The 22,195-nt window shown below is 39.8% G+C and overlaps 2 protein-coding genes across 15 annotated transcripts in view; both read left to right on the forward strand.

Moving 5' to 3' along the window:
- Nucleotides 1–2,463, forward strand: part of LOC148844759 (ARM repeat superfamily protein) — a 77,556-nt gene extending 75,093 nt beyond the window's left edge. For all 14 annotated transcript variants that reach the window (XM_088955254.1, XM_088955255.1, XM_088955257.1 and 11 more), the window contains one exon: nt 1,744–2,463. In XM_088955254.1, coding sequence (XP_088811380.1) covers nt 1,744–1,956 — 213 coding nt within the window. In that variant the 3' untranslated portion in view covers nt 1,957–2,463. The remainder of the gene's footprint in view (nt 1–1,743) is intronic.
- An 11,347-nt stretch (nt 2,464–13,810) lies between these two features.
- LOC148844761 (DIS3-exonuclease-like protein) lies at nt 13,811–14,383 on the forward strand. The gene has a single exon (XM_088954355.1). The coding sequence runs from the start codon at nt 13,951–13,953 to the stop codon at nt 14,149–14,151; it is 201 nt and encodes a 66-aa protein (XP_088810481.1). The 5' UTR covers nt 13,811–13,950; the 3' UTR covers nt 14,152–14,383.
- Nucleotides 14,384–22,195: the final 7,812 nt, after the last annotated feature.

The following is a 22,195-nucleotide window of genomic DNA, read 5'->3' on the forward strand; positions in this document are numbered from 1 at the left end:
TTTTCTTACAAAAATTAAAAAACTAAAATATAAACTAGACCTAAAATTGAACATATATTACATGTAAACCTAAAATAAAACATACATACACAATGATGTGCCACAATCCAACCCAGATGGTTGAAGGGCTGACCTGTGATCTGGAGGGAAAATGCTTCAGCCTTTGGATTGGTTTTTAAAACATTGATTAATTGCCCCTCCCATTACTGGCAAGAGTGGCCACTGAACTTGAAAAAAATCACACTTTCTTTGGGGAGGATACAAAGGCAAGGCTAAGATCTACTTAGTAGAAAGCAGTAAAGTACACACCTGAGAAAATGTGGGAGCTCTAGGGGTGAGATTTTTTTTTTTTTTTCCGGTAGCAAGCATAATTATCTAAGCCATATTCCAACTATATGGGGTCAGCTACATGAATCCTGTTTCACCATTCCGTTCTGTTTAGTGTCATTTTTGTAGAAAGAGGATATTATGTTAAAAAAGAAAGCAATGACAGACCAACAAACAACTAACAGAAACATAAACAACAATAAACACACGTTTCAAACAGCTCTACTTCCAGCTAACCTACCCTGAGAGAAATTAATATTTCCCTCGTAGGCAAGTTGCTTTGGAACTTAAATGAACTGGAGAGTTTATGGAAACAGGTTATTTTGGCCAAGTATGGGACAAGAAGAATCAGGACCCTGGTAAATGACAAGACTCGTATGGATGAGGGATTTGGACAGAGACAGTAAGTGTTACCGGCACAAAGGTATCCAATGATAGCTGGGTGATGGCTTGCAGGTAAGGTTTTGAAGAGATCCATGGTGTGATGAACACCCTGCTATCGAGTTGTACTGATTGAATTTCTTTAGTCAATATTTTGGAGTCCAAAATAATTTAAGTTGTATGGAACCCAAGCTAATCTAGCAATTAGGAAAATCAACTCTATGGCTGATTTGTTTATGAAAATCTGAAAGGTGCAAAACTGCAACTTAACCTAGGCAAAAAACCAAAGAGTTCAGATACGGGACAAATCTGGATCCTTTATAACCAACTCTTTTTTTCAGGCATCTCGGCAATGATTTTCCATGCACTCCTCCATGTTCTGGAAGTGTGGGTTTTTATGTTCCATCAAAGGTGGTATTCTTGGTATATAGAGCAGCCATACGTAATGCCTAACTTCTGACAACTAAAGTAGGAGAGGAACAGCACTGGACAGTATGGTGTGTGCTTTGCTCCAATGGCATAGAGATGGCAAACCATCTATTTATCCACTGCAATCTCTCTGATCAATTGTTAATATTCCTTAGTATTTTTTGAGTTGACAGGATGCTTTCTCTTTACAGTTGAAGCCTTTTTAACATGGTACATCAAATGCTTGCGTAAAAGAGAAAGTGGTATGGAATACAATACCTTTTGCAGTTTTTGGACCATTTGGGGTGAGGGCATTGTCTTTGAAAATAAGAGTTCAGCTCATGTGTTTAAAAGGAACGCTTTGGGAACCTTATGTTTATGTCTGTCAGTTAATGAAGCTTTCAGGGGAATGTCGTATAACTCCTTTTTTGGATTTTCATACGGTTTTCATGGATTCTAATTCTTGATTCAAGCTATGTGAGGTCTTGGTGTACATTGGTGCTGATCCTTCTTCTATGAAATTTCTCTTTGACATTTAGCAATGAAATGCAATACATTATCTGTTTCAAAAATAAATAAGTACTCCAGATTTAGTTCTCATGGTTTGGTTGAAAAATTGTTCATCAGGAAAGAATGGCTGGTGCAAAGCTGATGGCATCCCTCATGGCAAGTGAAGATGCAGTTGTGGAGAGTATATCAGGGGGACTACTGGAAGCAAGATCAGTGCTAGCAAGTATTTCCTTGACGGACCCTTCATTGGAATTGCAACAAGTGTGTCAAAAGTTGCTAGCATGTATCACTTCTCCCTTGGACAGTGTTCTCCGTGACCTGTCTTTGTAAGTATCAGCTCATTTTCCATGATACCCCAATACTGCAAGGACAGGTGGACAAGATATCATACCTGGAACAAACACTAGAAGATATTGCCCTTGTATGGGTATCCAGGTATCATAATTTGTGGTGGAGTATGGACACTTGGGTGGTGATTGGTTCATCAGTAGGCTTGGGGTAATTTGCTCAACACAAAAGAACCTTTCACGTTAAGTTGTTTCATCAGTTACAAGTTCTTCAAAGGCTTGATTTACTTGAGCTTACTTATCAAAGGCTCAAAGCTATTTCACAGATGGAAAAACAAAGGTACTTCTCTACTTTTTCTATTGATGGTCAGTTGATATCAGTGGAAAAGTTATTTGTAGCGAAAGTAAAATACCAAGCCACGCTGATTTGCTCTGGTTTGTAAATTTAGTAGTCATCATTGAATTGAGTATTCTCCAACATGATATTGTTTTTATTGTTGTAATGAGTTTAAAAAAGAAAGGTCCTACATATGATTTGGGGAAAAGAAAACATTCATTCTTAATACAAACCGCACAAAGCATGTTCTCATGTAAAGTTCAAGGCTCAGTTAGGAAGGAGTACAAATACAAATATATGTAGAGTGCAAAACCTTGTATTTTATATTATTTTGTATGTATTTTTACCATACATATTTGCATTTGTACTCTTTCCAAACTAAGCCGAACTTCCCCACAAGTTTCTGTTTCTCAGATTCTATCAAACCAAACACTGCTGTTGCTTCTAAAATCGAAACAAGGAATGCATCCTTGAATTTCTGGTTTCAAAAACATGCTTTTCTCTAATGATTGGATATTGTGTTCCACACAAATGGACAATATTCTTTTAAAAATAATAAAATAAAACATACAATATTCAGATGGATGGATATTAGCTTAGATTTTCTTAAATTTACTTTCATTTATACTTTATACCGGAACCCATCAACCTGGAGGGTTGGTTTGGTGGCCCGGTGACAATCCTAGTTAGCCCCTACCTACCAATAGCAATTTCATAGGAATTTTTAGATATCTGATCCATCCTGACTCTAATAAGACCCGTTTATCAAAAACCCTGTAAGGTTTGGATTTGGGCCCTAGGGTGACGAATGCCCTAATAGATAATAAACCTTGCTCTTGTGTCCTGTTATAGTTATCTCCAGTGAGAGAGTTCCACCATGTGAAATTTTCAAATCAGTGGGAGAGTTACATCATAAAATTTATTTTTATGCTGTGGTAGGAGCTACTCAATTTCAAATTGTAATGACAGTCGAGAGTTGTTTCGCTTTGGCCCACAAGGATCTTAATGCCACGTCTCTTCCTATACATTACTGGCTTATTTCTACCTGTTATTAATAAAACAGAAGCCATTTACGTGATCATGACCTGTTTATCCCTCTCGGTTAGCCACGTGTCTATATGTGCATATTTTAATCTGCCTGGACCGAAGCATAAAAACCCGTTGATTTTATTCTATAAAAAATGTTTCTGAACTTTTCTATTATTGGCTTTCAAACAAACAAAAAAAAAAAAGAACTTTTCTATTCTTTATGTCGTATCTTGACGATCACGGGAGCATTTTCACTGTAATCGGTCTGATATCATGTCATATGATCTATAATATATAAAATGGACACTTGCTTTGGGTTTACTTTAGGTTATAAAAGTCAAATTTATTAATCAAAACATGGTATTGAAAGAGTTTTGATTAATTAAAACATCTTGTAAATAAATTTTGATGAAAACCACCTGATCGGTCAGCTATTTATGATATCAGGTTTTTATGATATCAGTTGATTAGCTATAAGCATTTCTCATATTATGTCTTTCGTATTATCATATCGTATATTATAATCAAACTTTATTAACTTATATCTTTACCTTTTACATATGTTTTTATATTAGTTATGATTGATGTTTATTTTTGGCAGATCTAATGTTAACAGTACCCATAAACCATTTGATTTGAAGATTATATTATATACATCTTACGGACAAGTATGTGATGTACGGTTAGTGCCTTGTGAGTATAGTGTGAATGGCAAAATGCCAACCAGCTGGTTGGTAAGGCCTTCTACTGGTCATGAGACTTGGGATTGAATCCTACCTGCACTTAAATTAGGGGTATGAGTTGGGGGATTGGCTACCCCAATTGCGTAGCTCTTAAAAAAAAAAGTAGTGTGAATGAATCCTGTGAAAAAGAAATCCAGTGTCTGCATCAAGGGTGTGGGGCTTATATAATTATATCTAAGCCTTAGCCTTAGGACCACCAATCTGGAGTCCCAACCGGGAAAACTTCAGTTGGATACCCATCAGAGATCTACTGGTTATCTACAACTGTACATGGGAAACATCTCAATTGTGATTCATGCAGAGATGTTCCATGGTGGGCTTATTGACTTGTGGGTACGAGTGAATAGAGTCTGTGGGTAGCAGATCAGTGCTCTTTTCTTAAGTGGGACCTGTTAAGCTTACCTTGATTGTAATTAGGACACATGGTAAATATAAGCACATTCCCATGATGGGGAATATCTTGTATGTCCCTTGACGTAACCCTCGGTTAAATCCGTGAATCACAGCCCTTTATTGATGAATACACCGTTATATTTTTGTTTGGTTAATAGTTGAGGTGGCCAGGGATGTCACATGGCTATCTTCGTGGCTGTCAGGCCACGTTGACGCCATGCCTAACGGAAGAGCACGATTAAGAAAGAGTGTCTTGCACAAACAAAGAAGCAAACTCCTCCAGAGAAAGATTAAAGAGAAATCTCTCAAAGACCTCGACAACCCTGGAAGCCCTATCCATCTCGGACACTGACACGCAAGTATAAACAGGTATTCCCCACTCGAAGTAAGGGACTTTTTGGAGCGATACTCTTTGAATACATCTTGGCATTCTCGAACCAGTGCTATTTCAATCTGTTCATCCTGACCACATCCTTCTCTACCCTACTAACTTGAGCATCAAAGTACCTACTCAGGAAACAATTCCTTAGGCCTCTAACTTTTCTCTTGGTTGTAGATCTCGATGTGTGGCTTCATCCTTTCACCTCGGTCCTGTCTAGTTGGTAGGACTATCTGATTGTTTCCTTGGTTCGGAACACCTCAGATCGGATAGTATCAAATTGGCGTCGTCTATGGGAAAGAACAAAAAGTCATTTCCCAAACTCTTCTTCGTGCACTAAAAACAACCATGCCTAAGAACACATTCGACTGCTTTGGAGCTTGTTCCCCATCTCGGGGATCTCACTCACTTTGCAACTCCCCGCCTCGAGAGCCACAACATCATGCAGCAGTCGACCCCGCGTAGTGACAAGCCATGTAGCAAAAGATCGACCCGTATCCTAGCCATGATGAAGACGTTGGGGCAACCAACACATGCCCCCCAAACTACTCGCCTTGCCGCACAAGTGCCTACTATAGTCGATCATCGCACCGAGGACCCCAAAAGGCGCCACGTAGACAAGCATAGGGCCCAATCCAATCACAAACAACCACAAACATCTAGAAGATCTAACTCCTCGGTCCGACCTCGGGAACACGACGGCCACAGTAGATCCCATCACTCCGTTGCTTGAGTATCAGCAAAAGAACAACTCGGTCGATGCCTGTAGCAATCGCTGATCTTGATAGCCAAATCCAACTCAAGACCGACTCGTGATCCCAAAAGGGAAAAGTCCATAAATGTGGTTCTAGTCAACAAAGACGCCGGAATCAGATAACTAAGAGAGCGGCTGGCCAAACTGGAATGCAGCCAAGCATATAGAAGCATAGCTCCTTCGACATCCCAACCCTCAAAGAAACACCACAGCTAGCACGCGAAGGAACCCATCTTCATCTAGGAGATCATTAACGAGCTCCCCCCAATCAACTGGTAGCCCCCTCGATTCGAGAAGTACGATGGTGCATTGGACCTCAACAATCACATTAAGCGGTTCAAGGTGATAATGATGTTGCGCGGCTCCTCCAAGGGTCTCATGTGTAAGGCCTTCATCACCACCCTCCACGGAGTCACCAGAACCTAGTATGCCTCCCTTCTGTCGTAGTCCATATCCTTCTGGGATCAGCTGGAGATACAGTTCCTAGCGTAGTTCATCGCCAACCAAAGGCACTAGAAGACCTCGGCCAGCCTCATGCAAGTGCATCAGAGGATAGGAGATACCCTGAGAGAATACTTAGTGAGGTTCAGCGTTAAGGCCCTACAATTCCGAACTCTAGACTAGTCAGTGGCCGTAACCGCCATCATAAGCGGGCTACGCTCCTCAATGCTCAGCTTCTCTTTACAAAAGAACCCTTCACCCAACCTGACCACGCTCATAAAGCACGTGCATAAGTATATGAATGCCGAAGAGGCCCAAGCGCTGCATAGAGAGGAGGAAAACTAGCATGATCAAAAGCATAGAGACTATGATGGCCGAAGATCGGACTAAGACACCAAGAGGCAGGATCGTTAACTTGGCCGCAAACCGAGAACCAAGAGGCATGATCTCCTCTTTAATGGCCTTCCCGCCTGAGGTGACGGAGATGACCCCGATGGGTGGAGCTTGGACTAGGGGCTTGTCGATGAGGTGTGGCCCTTCTCTGGGATTATGCTCTTTGATGTTGATGAAGCCGTAGAGATATCCGAGTCGGATGAGGTCTTCTAGGTGGTGATAGAGGTCATGGCAAATCCACGACTGACATATCACAACTTCACTTCACTCAATGCTCCGTGGGCCGAGATACTGATGCAAATCCGCGACCGTAGCTTCATCAAGTGGCCCGAGAAGATGAAAACCGAGGGCAACAAGAAAAATTGAGACAAGTATTACAATTTCCATCGAGACCACAACCACGAAACCGTAAACTACCATGACCTCTGCCACCACTTAGAAGACCTCATCCGACTTGGATATCTCTATGGCTTCATCAACATCAAAGAGCATAAACCCAGAGAAGAGCCACACCTCATTAACAAGCCCCTAGTCCAAGCTCCACTCATCGAGGTCATCATTGTCATCTCGGGCGGGAAGGCCATTAAAGAGGAGAATAGGTAAGCACGGAAGATCCACACCAGAGAGCTAGAGTGCCAGGAATTTAAATGTAGTGACAACAATCAGCACCAAGCACTAATGACGACCGAGCTGTACAAATTCAATGAATAAAGAACTTTTCTTCAAGCACAAGCGACCAAACGCCTGCACACATTTCGACCAAACTTCAACGGTCGAGCTCCAAGTTACAACACAATGGCAACCTCGTCATGAGACCCGATCGACCATAGAAGGTTGAGGCCAGGATAAGCCATTGACGGGTACCACAAGAACGACGTCCCCACCACAGAATGGCAAGAGGCCATGGCTAACCGAGGCCATGGCCATCGAACTCCGCACACCCTCCTGACTTGTAGTTGGAGCAGAGCTAACCGAGGCCATGGCTATCCCAGTTAGAGAGTGTGAAGCTCTACAAGTCCAGGTGCCACCGAGCTCCTCGGCAATGTTGAGAGCTTGGGAGCACCTTGGCCAGCCTAAGACCGAGGCCACTAAGCCAAAGACCTTGGCCAGCGTAAGATTGAGGCCATGAAGCTGAGGACCTCAGTCGACAAGCATTAAGCCAAAAACCGGGGCCACAAAGCTAAAGACCTTGGCTGACAAGCATCATGCTGAAGACATTGACCAACCTAAGACCGAGGCTACCAAGCTAAAGACCGAGGTTACAAAGCCGAAGACCTCGGTTGACAAGAATCAAGCCAAAGACCTCGACTGGCGAGCATCAAGCCGAAGACCTCGGGCAGCATAAGACCAAGTTCCACTGAACTCCAAAGTATGGTAACTTAAAAAAAAGGGGGGGGGAGTGAGTAGTGCACAACAAGAAATCTGCTCGACAAAGAAAATCTTCATTAACAAAAAGGCAGTACAATCATAAGCCTGGAATATCAAGCTGCATACAATAACAAAAAAAAGGGGGAATGTCACTCCAGGCCAGTCATGCGATCACCTCCTCGGGAGTCGTCGCGCTGTCATTTAGGGTGGTCTGCTTAGTTGACATCTCCTTGGCATCTGAGGGATTGTATTGCTCCACAGTCACGGGCGATCTCAAGGTGCTCGCACATGACCCTCCTCAGCAAATCCGGTCTGCCAGTCCGTAGCGAAATCATTGATCGCAATCTAGAACTCCTCGGACTCCTTGTACTTAGCAATCGCTTCCTCCTTGGCACGGATCAACTTCACCTCGGCCACCTTGGCTGCCTTCTATGCCTTGTCGCAACCCTCCTTGAGCTCGCGTGCACGGCTCTTTAGACGCCACAGCTCCTCATCCTTGGTCGTTGCTGCTTGCCTCAACTTGGCCATCTTCGCCTGCAGACAGGAGAACTTTCCCTCCCGAGCCTCGGCCATCTGATGGATGGTGTGCATCTGGTCAACTAGTGTCGTCACTACGCAAACAACCTACAAAAAAAAAAGTTAATGAGCTCAGTGAAACACACTAAAAAATAGAAAGGGCAATGCAAAGAACCTTACTGCAACAAATACTTTGATGACCACGCTCTCCAGCACCCCACTCGTGCAGTTGTTGGTCTACTTCCGGATGACGGGCAGAAGAATTCTCCAAGCCAGTTTCTCGGGCACGCCCTCAGTCCCTAGAGTATCCTCTAGCCGAACACTCCAGCTTGGCATGTACACTTCGTTCCCTTGCTCTACTAGACCCAAAGGGGGGACCTAAGACTTACCCGCGATGCAGACCACGACCCAATGTGCAATGGAGAACTGTTAGAGTCGACGTCCACCACGTCTCCCTCAGTCGACCTCAACCTCTTGTACGATCAAGGGTTCACAACCTCTAGGCGGCACTGCTACTGAGCCACCCCAGCCTGGGCCACTGCCCTCCTCAGTGTGGCATTCTGCATGCGCTTCGTTCTCTTCTCCTTGTCAACGACTGCCATATCTATCAAAGAGAATGACACAATCAAAGCAAGGACAAACCAATTGGGGATCCATCAGCCCGACATGGATCAACATGGAGAACGACATGTACTCCTGCACGTTTACCCTCTCTATCCGCCTGATGGTCGCTAACTCCTCTCTAGACAACTTGACCTCAGTTGGAGCCTTCACCTTGGTCCTCGGGATTTATAGCTCGGCAGGGAATGGCCAGTCCCCCAGACAACGCATGAAGAAGAACCCCTCCTTCCAGTGTTTCACTGAGAAGGGGGCCCTGACGAGCACCTTGTTGTATTGCCGAGCCGAGAAGTAATAATAGCTTTGCTGGTGCTTCTTCAGGTGTAGGAAGTATGTGAACATCGGTAGGGTGATGTCCATGTTGTGAACCCAGCAGTAGCAAAGGAGGCCGATTAGGTATCTAAAGGAATTAGGCATTAGTTGGATTGGCTGGACGCGATACCACCTTAGCACCGTCGTGATGGCCTCACTCACAGGAAACCTCAACCCAACTATTAGGATGTGTTTGTAGATGAGTTTGCCCAGCCATGCCAAGGTGGCCCTCTCACTGATTCCAAGGCACCTCAGCTCGTATTCCTTAAGAATGCAGTAAAGGGTTCTAATCCGGGCCAGGTCTTCGGGTGTTAACCTACAAGGTGAAGACACGAAGTGGCTGCCGAACCGTGCAGGAGTGTCGAGCCCCTCTTCTGACACGATATCTACTTTGGCCTCATCGGTCTCCTTGACCCCAGCCTTCTGAAGGCTCACGGCCTCCTCTGTTGACCCTCAGGCCCATCGACCTCGGCCTCACGGGTGTCAGTCTCACGAACATTGAGCACGGTGGCTTCAGGGTGAAATTTTGGCTCGAACTCGCTATCGGACACACTAGCAGACGAACAAGAAGAGTAAGAAGATGAGGAGGAAGATGAAGACATCTTACCAAAGAACTACACTGTGGAATATCTAAAACACCAGTCGAGAACTAACACTTGTTGAGCTCCCATGATTGCTCACTCAAGTTGGCAAAGTAAAATGGCTCGCCACCTCCCCTTTTATATGGAGGACCAATGATCCAAATCAACTGTACCGACTTGATGTCACACTTTGCACGCGCGTGACCTTGGGAAGACGAAACGATGCGTCTGTTGATCCATAACGAAAATGACACAAGCATTGAGCCAGCCAGTCTGCCCAGCAAACCGGTCTTACCCTAGGCCAGTCAACTCGAAGAAACTAGAGTTTCTCAACCGAAGACCATAGAACTCTTCCACGACCAAGCATTGCACTCATCGACTTCAGAACTGGGATAGTGGTGTTTGGGTGATGGTTGAGTTGGCCAGGGATGCCACGTAGCTATCGCCGTGGCCGCCCCCCTCTCAGCCCGCGTCGACACCACGCCTAATGGAAGAACATGACTAAGAAGGAGTGTCTCGCACGGACAAGGAAGCGAACTCCATCGGGGAAGAGGAAACCTCCTGAAGACCTCGACAGATGCCCTCATCTTGACAACCCGAAAGTCGTATCCATATGGGACACAGACACTCAACTATAAATAGGTATTCCCCGCTCGAGGTAAGGGACTTTTTGGAGTGATCTTTTTATATCTCTTGGCATTATCTCTTCGGACCGAACCAATGCTATTTCAATATGCTCATCCCGGCCACATCCTTCTCTACCCTACTAACTTAAGTGTCGGAGTACCTACTCGAAGGACAACTCCTCGGGCCTCTAACCTTTCTCCTGGTTGCAGATCTCGATGCATGGCTTCATCCTTCCACCTTGGTCTCGTCCAATTGGCAAGACTATTTGATTGTGTCATCAGTTCAAAATACCTCGAATCGGACAACATCAATTTTCTTGTTAAATGTTGTTGGTGCAACATAATTAAAGGCTCTTGCTATCTTGGGTAGTAGAGCCCTCTGCTACAAATCTTGCTCAAGTTGCCTCTCCTGCATAGAAAGCGGCCCCTCAATTTCCAATGCAAGATAAGATCTAGGCCATCTGATCTGGAAATAGACGATATCTTATAATCTTAATTCTCAAGTAGATCATAAATCTTGAAGACCCATTGATCGTGGGTGTTGATTTACATCTCAACATTACGAGTTGAAATAGGGTTGTCAATAGGTCAGGTCCGACCTGATGGACCCAATAGGACGAGTCCGGATCTTATCCTCATATAGTATGCCTCACATCAATCCAATAACATGTATTGGTCACACATCGAGAACATCTCCTATATTATTCATGTGAAACACTGTTTGAGGATCACATCCCTATTTCCAATAGGACCAAATCAATTGTATCACTTTTGGTTTTATGATTTATTTATTTTTTGAGAATTTGGTTCTAGCATTTAAATGTATAATATTTTCAACAGCTTTATCATAATCGGGTCAGATCCAATGGACATGAGACCGATTGATTCGGTTTTTTATCTAAAATTCCAAGATCTTGACATTTATTGTTGGTTTAGAACCAGCTCTACCACCCAGACCCGACCTGTTGAGAGTATTTGAAATATGATTACTTTCCTTTTTTTCTTTTCTTAGATATATTCTGTGCTCTTCTACCATCTTATTTCGATTGTTGAGAACTTGAGTTTGAAGCAAAAGTTGGAAGGGAAGAAAAAGTGCTTTTAGCTGGCTAAAGAATCTTCATCTACAGACCATAAGTAGCTATCAATCAATCAACCGTAGACGTAAAATCAAATGGCGTGAAGTGAATCTCGTCAACATTCGTGTGGCCGTGTGGGTGAAAGAAATAAAAAAGAGAAAGAAAAGAACAAATCATTTTTGTATAACAACGTAAAGCTCTTAAACGACGCCCTCAGTAATCCATTTACCACCAACCATGTAACCAATCAAATCACCATCTAAACAACTCCATATCTCAGACGGGTCCAGATCCATTAATGGGGTTCCTCTGTTTCTCACCAGTAGATCTACTAGCTTCCAGTTTCAACCATTAATGCCAACACAAGGTGGGGTATGCTCTTAATTAGATGCCAATCTGACGTCAAAAAAGGTACCCCCTCTTGGATCGGTCATTCAAGGCGGAACCGTGGAAAGAAAAGCTAAAGAATGCCCCAGAAACGACGAGATTCTTTCCTATCAAAACCTGAATTAACATTTACTTGGGTAATTTGTATCCAGATCCAAATCCGGGCATCCCCCGTGCTATTCAATGATCAAGTGGATCGGGCCCATTCACCAAACCGTATTTTTATATTGTAAGAATTCAATATTTTATTGTTCGCATTTCTTCCCTCCCAATAAGTGGATTCATACCAGAACAATATTCGGTGTGTCCAAGTCCAACACGGAATCTGATCCAAGTTCGTACGATGCAAATGGATCGGATATTATCCGACAAGAACCGCTCCATTTCGTCTTCAGCGTGCATTGGAAACATCTTCTTTACTTGTCACTGGGAGATGTTTTCAATGCACGGTTGGGATGTGCTGTAGCCTACGATGTAAACTCTTCTATTTGGCCCAACCGGGTGCCACATTAAAACTCAGCCTGTATAGAAAAAATACAACCGTCTAGCTTCCACCGGACCCACGGCCATGTTTTTGATAGGACCCATATATGCCAAGTACTGGGCCTAAAGACCCATACGCCCTCTTCTTTTTTGGTAGAAATAATACACAAGATGGGACTAGCTCGGCCCTCTTCGCTTCATTGTGAGGTGTATCGTGATCCACATGGAACATGTCCACATCCAAATTTTTGTATTCGTTGAATAAAAAACTAGGCCCATCTATCTTGTTCAGTCAATCGTATTTGCGTACTAAAACAAAAATATAAAAACTCTCCCTGAGGTTTTGACAATCACAAAACATCCCTTAAAAGTTTCATTAAAAAAACCTCTTCTACGGTGTTTTCGAACCATTGTTGATTTGGACGGTTGGACCATTCAAGCTCAGTTGTCTTATTCTCAACTTGGTCCTTTCCCAAAAACTATTGAGTTGGTCAGAGATTCAAACAGTTAAATCATTGGTCCATTCAATGGTCCATTTTATTTTAGTTATTTTTAAAATTTTTAAAATTTTTAATTAAAATAGGTTATTTGTTCAAATCAGACGGTCAAACTACCAACCCAAAAACTGATGGCCAGAACGGTCCCGATTCTGGGTTGGTTTTTAAAACATTGCTCTACTCTTGTGTCTACCAATAGATAGATATTTACTTAAATACCCTTGAAAATTTTAGTTTTTAACTAAACAAAAGCAAATTCCTTGGGTCAAATTAAAAAGTGTAATTTTATATAAAGTCTAAAAGGGTAAATTTGACATTTTGAATTATATTAGAAGATGCCCTTAACAGATAGTAAGAACAATTTTGTAAATTCCAAGTTCTGTTGCTACGATAATAGTAAAAGGGAGGTAATTATAGGTTTTTAATGTTTTAAAAAATGATTCGGAACTAGAATTGTTTTGGCCACCGATTTTCGGGTTGATGGTTTAACTGTCTGGTCTGAATGAATAGCTTGTTCTAACAAAATAAATTAAAAAAATAAATAAAAATAATTAAAATTTATAAACAACCAAAACCGTTGAGTGGGTCAACGATTTAACCATCTGGGTCAATAATTCATTAACCGATTCAACGATTTTTGGCCAAAGACCAAATTTAAGATAAAACAGAACCGATTGCCTAAACGATTCCGAAACTGGACAATTTTACCATCCGGGTGAATGGCGGTTCAAAAACCATGTGTTTTTTTTCAAAACCAGGGGAGATTTTTTGTTAAGGTAAAACTCCACCGAAGGTTTTGTATGATCGTAAGAAATATGAGGGGGTTTTGATATTTTGCCTAAACAAAAGGTTCGATCGTGTATTTCTATACGTATAGCACACGAATAAAGATACTTATAATTCCAATACACAGGATACGGTCAGCCGATGGCCAAATATATACCAAGGGAAACGGTACGGCACGAAAGGGCATAGTTTTATAATTGAAAAATAAAAAATAAAAAACGGAGGTGAAAACCTGAACGAAGTCGTCCTCTGTTTTTCTCAAACTCCTCTCTCTCTCTCTCTCTGGTTTGGTAAGCCCCGTCGTTCTGTGTCAGTGAGATGTTGCAGTTGTTCTTCGCCGTGGCCTTCTCGGCGGTGCCTTTAACACTGTACATTCCGCCGCTGCGGAGCTTGAATCTGTTTGTAGAGACAATAGAGGCGCTTCTAAGGGAGACAACAGTTTATACGGTGAGAGTGTATCCACGGATAAGGCACGCCTGTTCCAGGATCTTGGCTTCTTTTCTTCGCATCAGGAGGTAGATTAATGGGTTCGGATCTTTAAGTTTACTTTTCTCTGATGAAGTAGTAATTTTGTTTTTCTTCTCTTCTTTTCTTTTTTCATTATGGGGATTTCTCTTCACTTTTCTTTTTCTGGGTGGAGATTGTCGAATGGATGGGAAAACTGTAACTGTGAAAATTGAGATGTATGTATACACGGTTGATGTAAATAGATGTATTGTTCTCAGGGAATAACACAGAGATTTGACATCCAGAGTTGTGTTTTCTTCTCTTTCCTTTCAGAGGGGTTTGTGGGATTGATTGTTGCTTGTTCAACTTTCTTTTCTTTTTCTATCTTTTAAGGATCTTTGTGATGGGTTCACGAAATACCAGAAAAAGGTACTTTTTTTGTTCGCTCAATCATTTGTTGTTTGATTAAATTCGGGGGATTCCCCTTCTTCAATTTTTAGAGGGGTGGTTTCTTTCTGTTTGCAATTTTTTTTTTCTCAATTTTGATTTGAATATGGATATCTTTTGGGATTTGAAGATAGATCTCAATCTTTGTTTATGTTGTTTGAATACTGTGATTTATTGATTTATTAGATTACTCCATGGATGCTTCTAAAATGCACCCCCATCCCCTCTTTCAGTTAATGGCTCACTTTGCAGGATCTTCCCTTCTGGGATCTGAATTTTATTTTGAGTTCCCCTGTTTTCTTTTCCTGAATGGATGAACCAAGTAAGGCTGTGTTTGGTTGGATAGAAAATAGGAGAAAAAATTCTTTAAAACCTTCCCTCAACTTTCTGTTTCTCTAATTTTATTTCAAACCAAACATAAAAGAAAACCATTGAAGCAAACAATTTATTTTCTTTCTTTGTTTCTACCCTAATTTACTTGTACTTTTTATCTTCAAAATGTTGATTGAGTTGGCACTCAGACATTGGCTTTGTCCTGTGTATTGAGATGCCACATGCTCTATGTACCCATTAGTGAACTGTTTGACTAGCCACATGGATGCCCTGCACCTGCAGTCCTGCGCTGATGTAAATGAAGCTCTCAAGTTTCATCTCGTGTAATAAGGACACTCAGCCAAGGGTCGCATCAGATCGACCACTCACCTCTGCCTTGTCCATTTCCTAACTACATTTCTAGGTTGTGTAGTTGTGTCTTTCAAACAGATCCAAGTGTACTGTGCAGATTTAAATGGGGTAATAAAGCCATGCTTGTTGCAATAATTCAATAATTTGGGCTCTTGAATAATTGCACAGAAACGTCACCATCCCCCCCCCCCCCCCAAATCCTGTTGTCCTTTCTTTACTAAATTTCCAGGTTGTGTAACCTTGCTTTTCAAACAGATCCAAGTGTACATTTAAATGGGGTAATAAAGCCATGCTTTACAGTGAAGTTTCTTTTCTTTACATACGCTTCAGACTTCAAAGCTTCAACCCTTCTCTCTAGCTATGTTTCCAACAGTTTCTGTTGATTCCTTGATTTGATCATTTGGGCTTAAATTTCCAGGTTGTTTAACTCTTTTTTTGTTCAAAGAGATCCAATTGGACAATTAAATGGGGTAATATAAATTTCCAGGTTGAGTGAGTAACTATGTTTATTTCAAACAGATCCAAGTGTATATTCAAATGGGGTAATAAAGCCATGCTTGTTAAAGTGAAGTTTCTGTTCACTGTTTAATTTGATAATTTGGGCTTAAATTATTGCGTAGGGATGGCACCATCTATCTCTGTGGATAATGTGGGCCTAGTGATTGATGGCTTAGCTAGGCCACTGTACTAATGGAGTGGTGGGTTTGGTGTTGACATTAATAGTGAAATGGTCTCATTGATATAAGATATGGGTCTTCAACTGAATTGCCAAGCATTGGAAAATTGAAATGGTTTCATCTCTTGGGTGATCACTGGTGATTGCCTTGGTGTCTGCAGCTGTGGGGAAAGATCAAGGTTGAGTTTGTAGGGCTTTTTAGTTGTTAAAGCCAAAGGGTGTGTTGAGTACCCAAGTGGGCCACGATTTAACATAGGACCCACTTTATGATTTTTTTCGTTAATGGAAACCACAGCCTTATCATATCAGACGGTTGAGAGCTCTTTGCAAAAAAAAAAAATAAATAAATAAATAAATCTTGTTTATACCAATTACTCTTTGCAAAACTGCTCAAAATGAGTAATTTGATCCAGAGTGTGACAAGCCTTTTGGATTTTTCTCACCAACGTTTTACAGAGTTTAGGCTGGTTTATTCAATGAATGATTCCATTGTTTGAAACAAGCGGTTTCAATGATAATTTTGCCATGCTACGAGATCTTTAACAAGATGATCTTGTAACGGAAGTACTTTTCTAGTTTTCTTCAAATTGACTTTTAGCATAACAAACGGGCCTTGTTGGGGTACAATATTACATAATTGGCATCTTGAGGATTGACCTCTTAAGGGTGGATTTGTTTCAAGGCAAAATCTATGCATCTAGTGTAAAAAAAAATGCGATTGGTTAAATGTGATGGTAAGTATACCTTATTAAACTTTAAGTGATTGGTTGACACCTGAATTTAATGTAGAGCTAATATTAATGAATGCATCATAGTTGAACTCTTGTCTCTATAGCAATTTTTTATTTATACGGAAGTATTTGTTCTATAGGCTCTATTTGGAAGGAGTATAAATACAAATATATACAATACAAATAGAAGGAAAATAATACAAAATATAAGATTTTGCACTCTATATATCTGTATTTGTACTCTTTCCAAACTGAGCCATATATTCATATCTTTATTATGAAAACTTTGTTTTTTATCATTGACCTCGAGACAAAATTGGACGGAAATAATCCATAAAACAGTTCAGTCCAAAAGACTTCCCATTTTATGGATAAACAAATGCAGCCCAAATTAGTCATTGCTTGCAGTTCAAAAAAAAAATCATTGAAAGATAACCTAGGACCAAGAGTTTCCACTCTTTTGTGTTAATAACCCTAATGACAACCATCCAACATATATATTGCTTCAATTAATCATTTAATCCTTTGGCCTAAAAAATATCAATCATTTAATTCCAAATTCTCATAATACATTAATAAAGCTATTTTTTTTTCCTCTAGTGTTGGGTTGCAAAGGCATTGATAAAGTATGTTCATCCAACAATGGGTCTCTATAATTTTCCTTTTAATCCATAGTTGACAGCGAATCATGGATGAATTGTTTAGATTTCATTTATTCCCAAGAGATCAGTTCACTTTTATGCGACAAATAAAAACCAATTTTCATAAAATACACAAGTTTTAGAATTCAAAACATCCCCAAGCTAAAGCTACTAATGTAAATTAAAGCTCAAGCAAAGAAATAGCAATTACCAGTTTAAAATCATAGAATTGTTAGCCCATTTCAATAAAGCTATATGACATTGTTAAGGAAAGCACATCCATATGAACAGAACAGCCCCTTGGCTTATGGCTTAGCAATACAAGCTTAGAACCATGTTTGGCCAGATTAATGGGTGTATGGCCTATATAATAGATGTGTTATAACCTTTCTACCTTGGCCAATTTTCATTATCTTTGAAAGTTTTTTTAAGGCTCAGTTTGGAAAGAGTACAAATACAAATGCACAGTACAAAAACTTTGTATTTTGTATTATTTTGTATGTATGAATATTTGCATTTGTACTCCTTTCAAACTGAGGCTCAGTTTGAAAGGAGTGCAAATACAAATATGTACAGTATAAATACATATAAAATAAAAAGTTTTACACTCTACGTATTTGTATTTATACTCTTTCCAAACAGAGTATTAATTACATTATTTATAATGAAAATTAAGATTCAGAATTACTTGGTTGTTTTGAGGAATGCTCATAATCTCCAGTGGTTCAGGCTCCCCTTATAATTACCAATCTTGAATTGGAGCTTGGTTTCAGCAAAATCTTTTTCTCCATAAGATTATAGGTAACTACAGATTGGTTGGTGGTTTGCAAGCTGGTACAAATTAAGATTGGCCACTGTTAAGTGGTGGTAAAGAATACACTAATTATAAGCAATAATCCACCACCTAATTGTTTATCCTCTTGGTTTTTATTCAATAGATCACCAGAAGAGATCTATTTATACCAGTGTTTTCAAAACCGGATTAGACCGGATGATCAGACTAAAAAAATAAAACATTGGTCCATTTTATCTTAAAAGCATTTTTTTTTTGTCAAAAACCGTTGATTTGATCAATAAACTGCTAATCTAAACAGTCGAATAAATGACCTGAATAATAGTTTTTGACATTTTTTATTTTGTTATCATAGTGGGCCGTTTGTTCAATCCGAAGGATCAAATCATTCGACCTAGGAATCGGACCCAAAACGGTTCATTGTCCAGTCCTATTTTAAAGATTTATACAATTAAAATCCTTTTTCCCTATTCAGATTTTATTAGAATTTTGGTTCTTGTACGGTTGGAAGATACCTAATCATGCTAATTATGGTTTATACAATAAGGTAGGGAAATCCAATAATGAGTCCTTATCTGCTCTAGAAGTTAGGGGAACCCCTGAAACTTTGGCTAGCCAACAGCTTGGGCTGTCAACAGGACTTTCCCTGCATGATGCGCTGGTTCACCCAGCAATACACATTTATACATACTTCATTCTTTACCAAATCCACTACCTTCGTCTTCAATATTGTTGACAATTTTCCCGTTCCCCACCAGGTACCCGGCCTCCCTGAGCTGATGGGGTTGGGGTTGGAGATGGAGACTGCTCCGGTGGGGGTGGAGACGGGGATGAGAGTCAAATCTCTAATCAAATCCCACCCCAAATGCAATATTTTTAAAATATCTTTTACATTTTAAATTTTGAAAGTAATTATGTGTAATTGCAATAATGCCAGTACATATATTGAATAATTTTCAATTTATATGTTATCTTGGTGATTAATGATGTTTGGTGCTAAACCAATTTAGATTAACATTTTTTCTCTCTTTTAAGCAAATCTTTTTTCTCAAAGCAAGCTTCTAAATAGAAAAAGAATTCAAGGATTTGGGTCCCTGATGGAGAACCCATCTTCATCAGGAATCAGGGATACATGATGATTTTTCTCCCTAATGGTGATCGGGTTAGGTATACAGAGTTACTTAAAAATCAGGGTCAAGAATGGGGAGTATGGTCTCTGCCCATTGCCATTCTTGTGTCTTCAATAAGCTAGTTGGATACTACCAATTTAGAAATTTAGATACATGTATCTTTTTACCATTTTCTCCCCTAATTCTAAGATAACTATTCTGAAGGACAAATCGTCATCATTATCCAAGCTTTATCCCAATTATATGGGGTCAGATAAATAAATCTTGTTTTGGCATTCTGTTATGTCTAATGTCATATGAATTGTTAAATCATGAGCGCCTAAACCATTTCTTACTACTTCTATCCATGTTCTTTTTGGCCTACTTCTAACCCTTTCAACCCCTTCAACTTGTAATACATCCCTTCTACCTACTGGTGAATGGTGATAGATGAATGCACTAAAAACACATGAACACATAATTACAGTCAATATTAGAAAATTATCTAACCATTCTCCATTTAATATTGGAAAATTATCTAAAATCTCTTCTTTTTTTATTGGTAATTTCTAAAACTTCTATTACCTTTTAGGTACTTCCAAAATTACCCCCCTATCTGAAGGTTTTGTAAATCATATATTCCTTGTGTCAAGTTTTCTTATGGTGTCATTAAAGGTAATTTTCAAATGACATAAATGCCTAGCCTATTTGATGTCATCTCATCTATTTTTAATGTGACAAAATAACCCTAGCACATGCTAACCATTATCTTTCCCCCTCCTACCCTCAAAGAGTGTTCTACAGCTAGTACATTTTGATCTATGTGTATTGATCAATTTATTCAGATAAGACCAAGGTTTTAAAATTTGAATCGGGCAATGAATTGTTCAGGGGTCCAGTTTTTGGGTCGAATGGTCTGACTGTTCAAATCAAATAGATGGCCTGTTTTGATAAAAAAAAATAAAAAACAACTAAAAATCATTAGTCGGTTCAAATAATTCGACCACCCAAATCAATAATTTACTGACCAAACCAATGGTTTTTTGCCAAAAGATAATTATGAGATAAAACAGAACCAGTCAAGTGACTAATTCTCAATTTTTCGAGTCCAATTTTGAAAACATTGGATAACACTCATATATTCTAAGAATAAAGAAACAGTGATGCACATGAATTTCACTATCCATTGGTAAGCACAAATCGAAATATTAAACTCAGTTGTCTAATTGTTACAAAGATCTAAATGTTGGTCATGACCATCAATGTAATGCACCAAAACCTAACATTGATAGGTTCTCATGCTTGACAATTTGTCACTTCAGCTGGTCCCTCCTTTGTGGGTCTTGGCATTTTGCTCAGTGGTAGAACACCCATTATTTAAGGGTATTTTGGGTATATTAATATATGCACATGTCTAAACAGTACATGATATGTGATGGGTAAAGTTGTAGTTTTGCATTTTTCTACTTTCCATTAAATGGTATTTGAGTATATATCTGACGGGTTGAGGTATCTAAAAAAGTGAGGGCAAGTTCTACACATTGTAGTTTCCCTCTAGTATTTTAAGTGGGGACACATCCAATGTTGTGTTCTAGTCCTCACAAAATGTGACACATGGCAAATTATTAAGGACCCAAATTTTCATACTGGTCTTTTGGCCCCAAACAAACCCTATTGGCTTTCTCTGTCATATTCTTATCATAAGTACATCTACCCTTTATTGTTATGCCAAAAACGTGTCTGTGCTTCCTCACATGCATATATATGAGGGGTCTCTCTTTCTATTTCCTTCTCACTTTTGGGCTGTTAAATTAGGGCCCTTCACATTATGGGGTAGAGGGGGTGGGGAACTTTTAGCTGGTGGCTTTGTCTGAGATGGAGACATGACAATACAAGGTGGGCTATAGGTAATAAGTAGATTACAATGAAAGAATCCCTTTCAAGTGAATAATCCCATCTTGTTTGGTTGCTAAGAAAGCAAGGAAAAAAAAAAAGAAATGAAATTATAGAAGAAATAAATAAAGATTTTCTTTTAGAGAAAATGAGAACGGTGCCCAATGTTGCTTCCTCTCTCTTTCCATTGTTTTGCTCTACTTAGGACAGGAAAGGAAAGGAAAGGAAGTAAAAGAAATGAAGAATTTACCTCCCTATTTTGTCTTGATTTTTTTCACTTTTGAGTCTGGTTTATTTTCTTGGATGTTGAGAGGGGGAAAGTTGGCTAATGAGATTTTGGTTCTCTTTGATCAAGAAATTCATATTATTTTTTCAAAAGTGATACCCATCTCCCATATGGGTAAGTTACTTTCCCACTTGAAGGAAAAATGTTAACACTTGGATTGGATTAGACAAAATTGTCCCTTTCAATAATAGCTTTTTTCGGATATATAAACTATCATTGTCTTATTTACCTAAGAAATAAAAGAACATGAATAAATGCATTTACCCAACAAGTGTTTCCTCGAAAATATTTACCTGGGTAAATAACTCCCCAAAAAAATGAATGGGACATTGGTTTTAAAGTGAATTTGTTTCAGATTTTCCTGTCCCTTCATCTATGCCTTGCCAATTAGGCTATGTTTGGTTTGAAACCAAAAATTGAAGGAATTTTGTGAAAATTCCTTTAAGAACTTTTCTTCAAATGGTGTTGATTCACTGGATGCATTGACATTTATCAGAGGTGAGTTCACACTTGGAGCCTCTGCTTGGCAAGTGATTTCATGCATGTAACCTCCATTGTATACATATTCGGAAAAATATCCTTTACAAGTGGGTCTATGAGTCAGATTATTCGTTATACCTGGATCATAAGAGTTACAAAGGAGTGGCCATAGCACCGATTAGTTATACGTGGCTCTTTGGAGAAAAGGGTATGTTGGTTATACCCTCGCTCTTCTAGCCCCTTTGATTTGTAATATATTAGTTTTTCTAATGGGTGTTGGGTGTCGTAGATGGTCTTCTATGCATATGGCCAAATTACCTCAGTCTATTTTTTTCTCAATTTATCACCTATTCAGCTATTCCCTGGTTCCTTCATA

Source organism: Nelumbo lutea, chromosome 7, assembly GCF_056320005.1.
Source record: "Nelumbo lutea isolate HS-2025 chromosome 7, American lotus-T2T, whole genome shotgun sequence".
NCBI classification, from domain to species: domain Eukaryota; kingdom Viridiplantae; phylum Streptophyta; class Magnoliopsida; order Proteales; family Nelumbonaceae; genus Nelumbo; species Nelumbo lutea.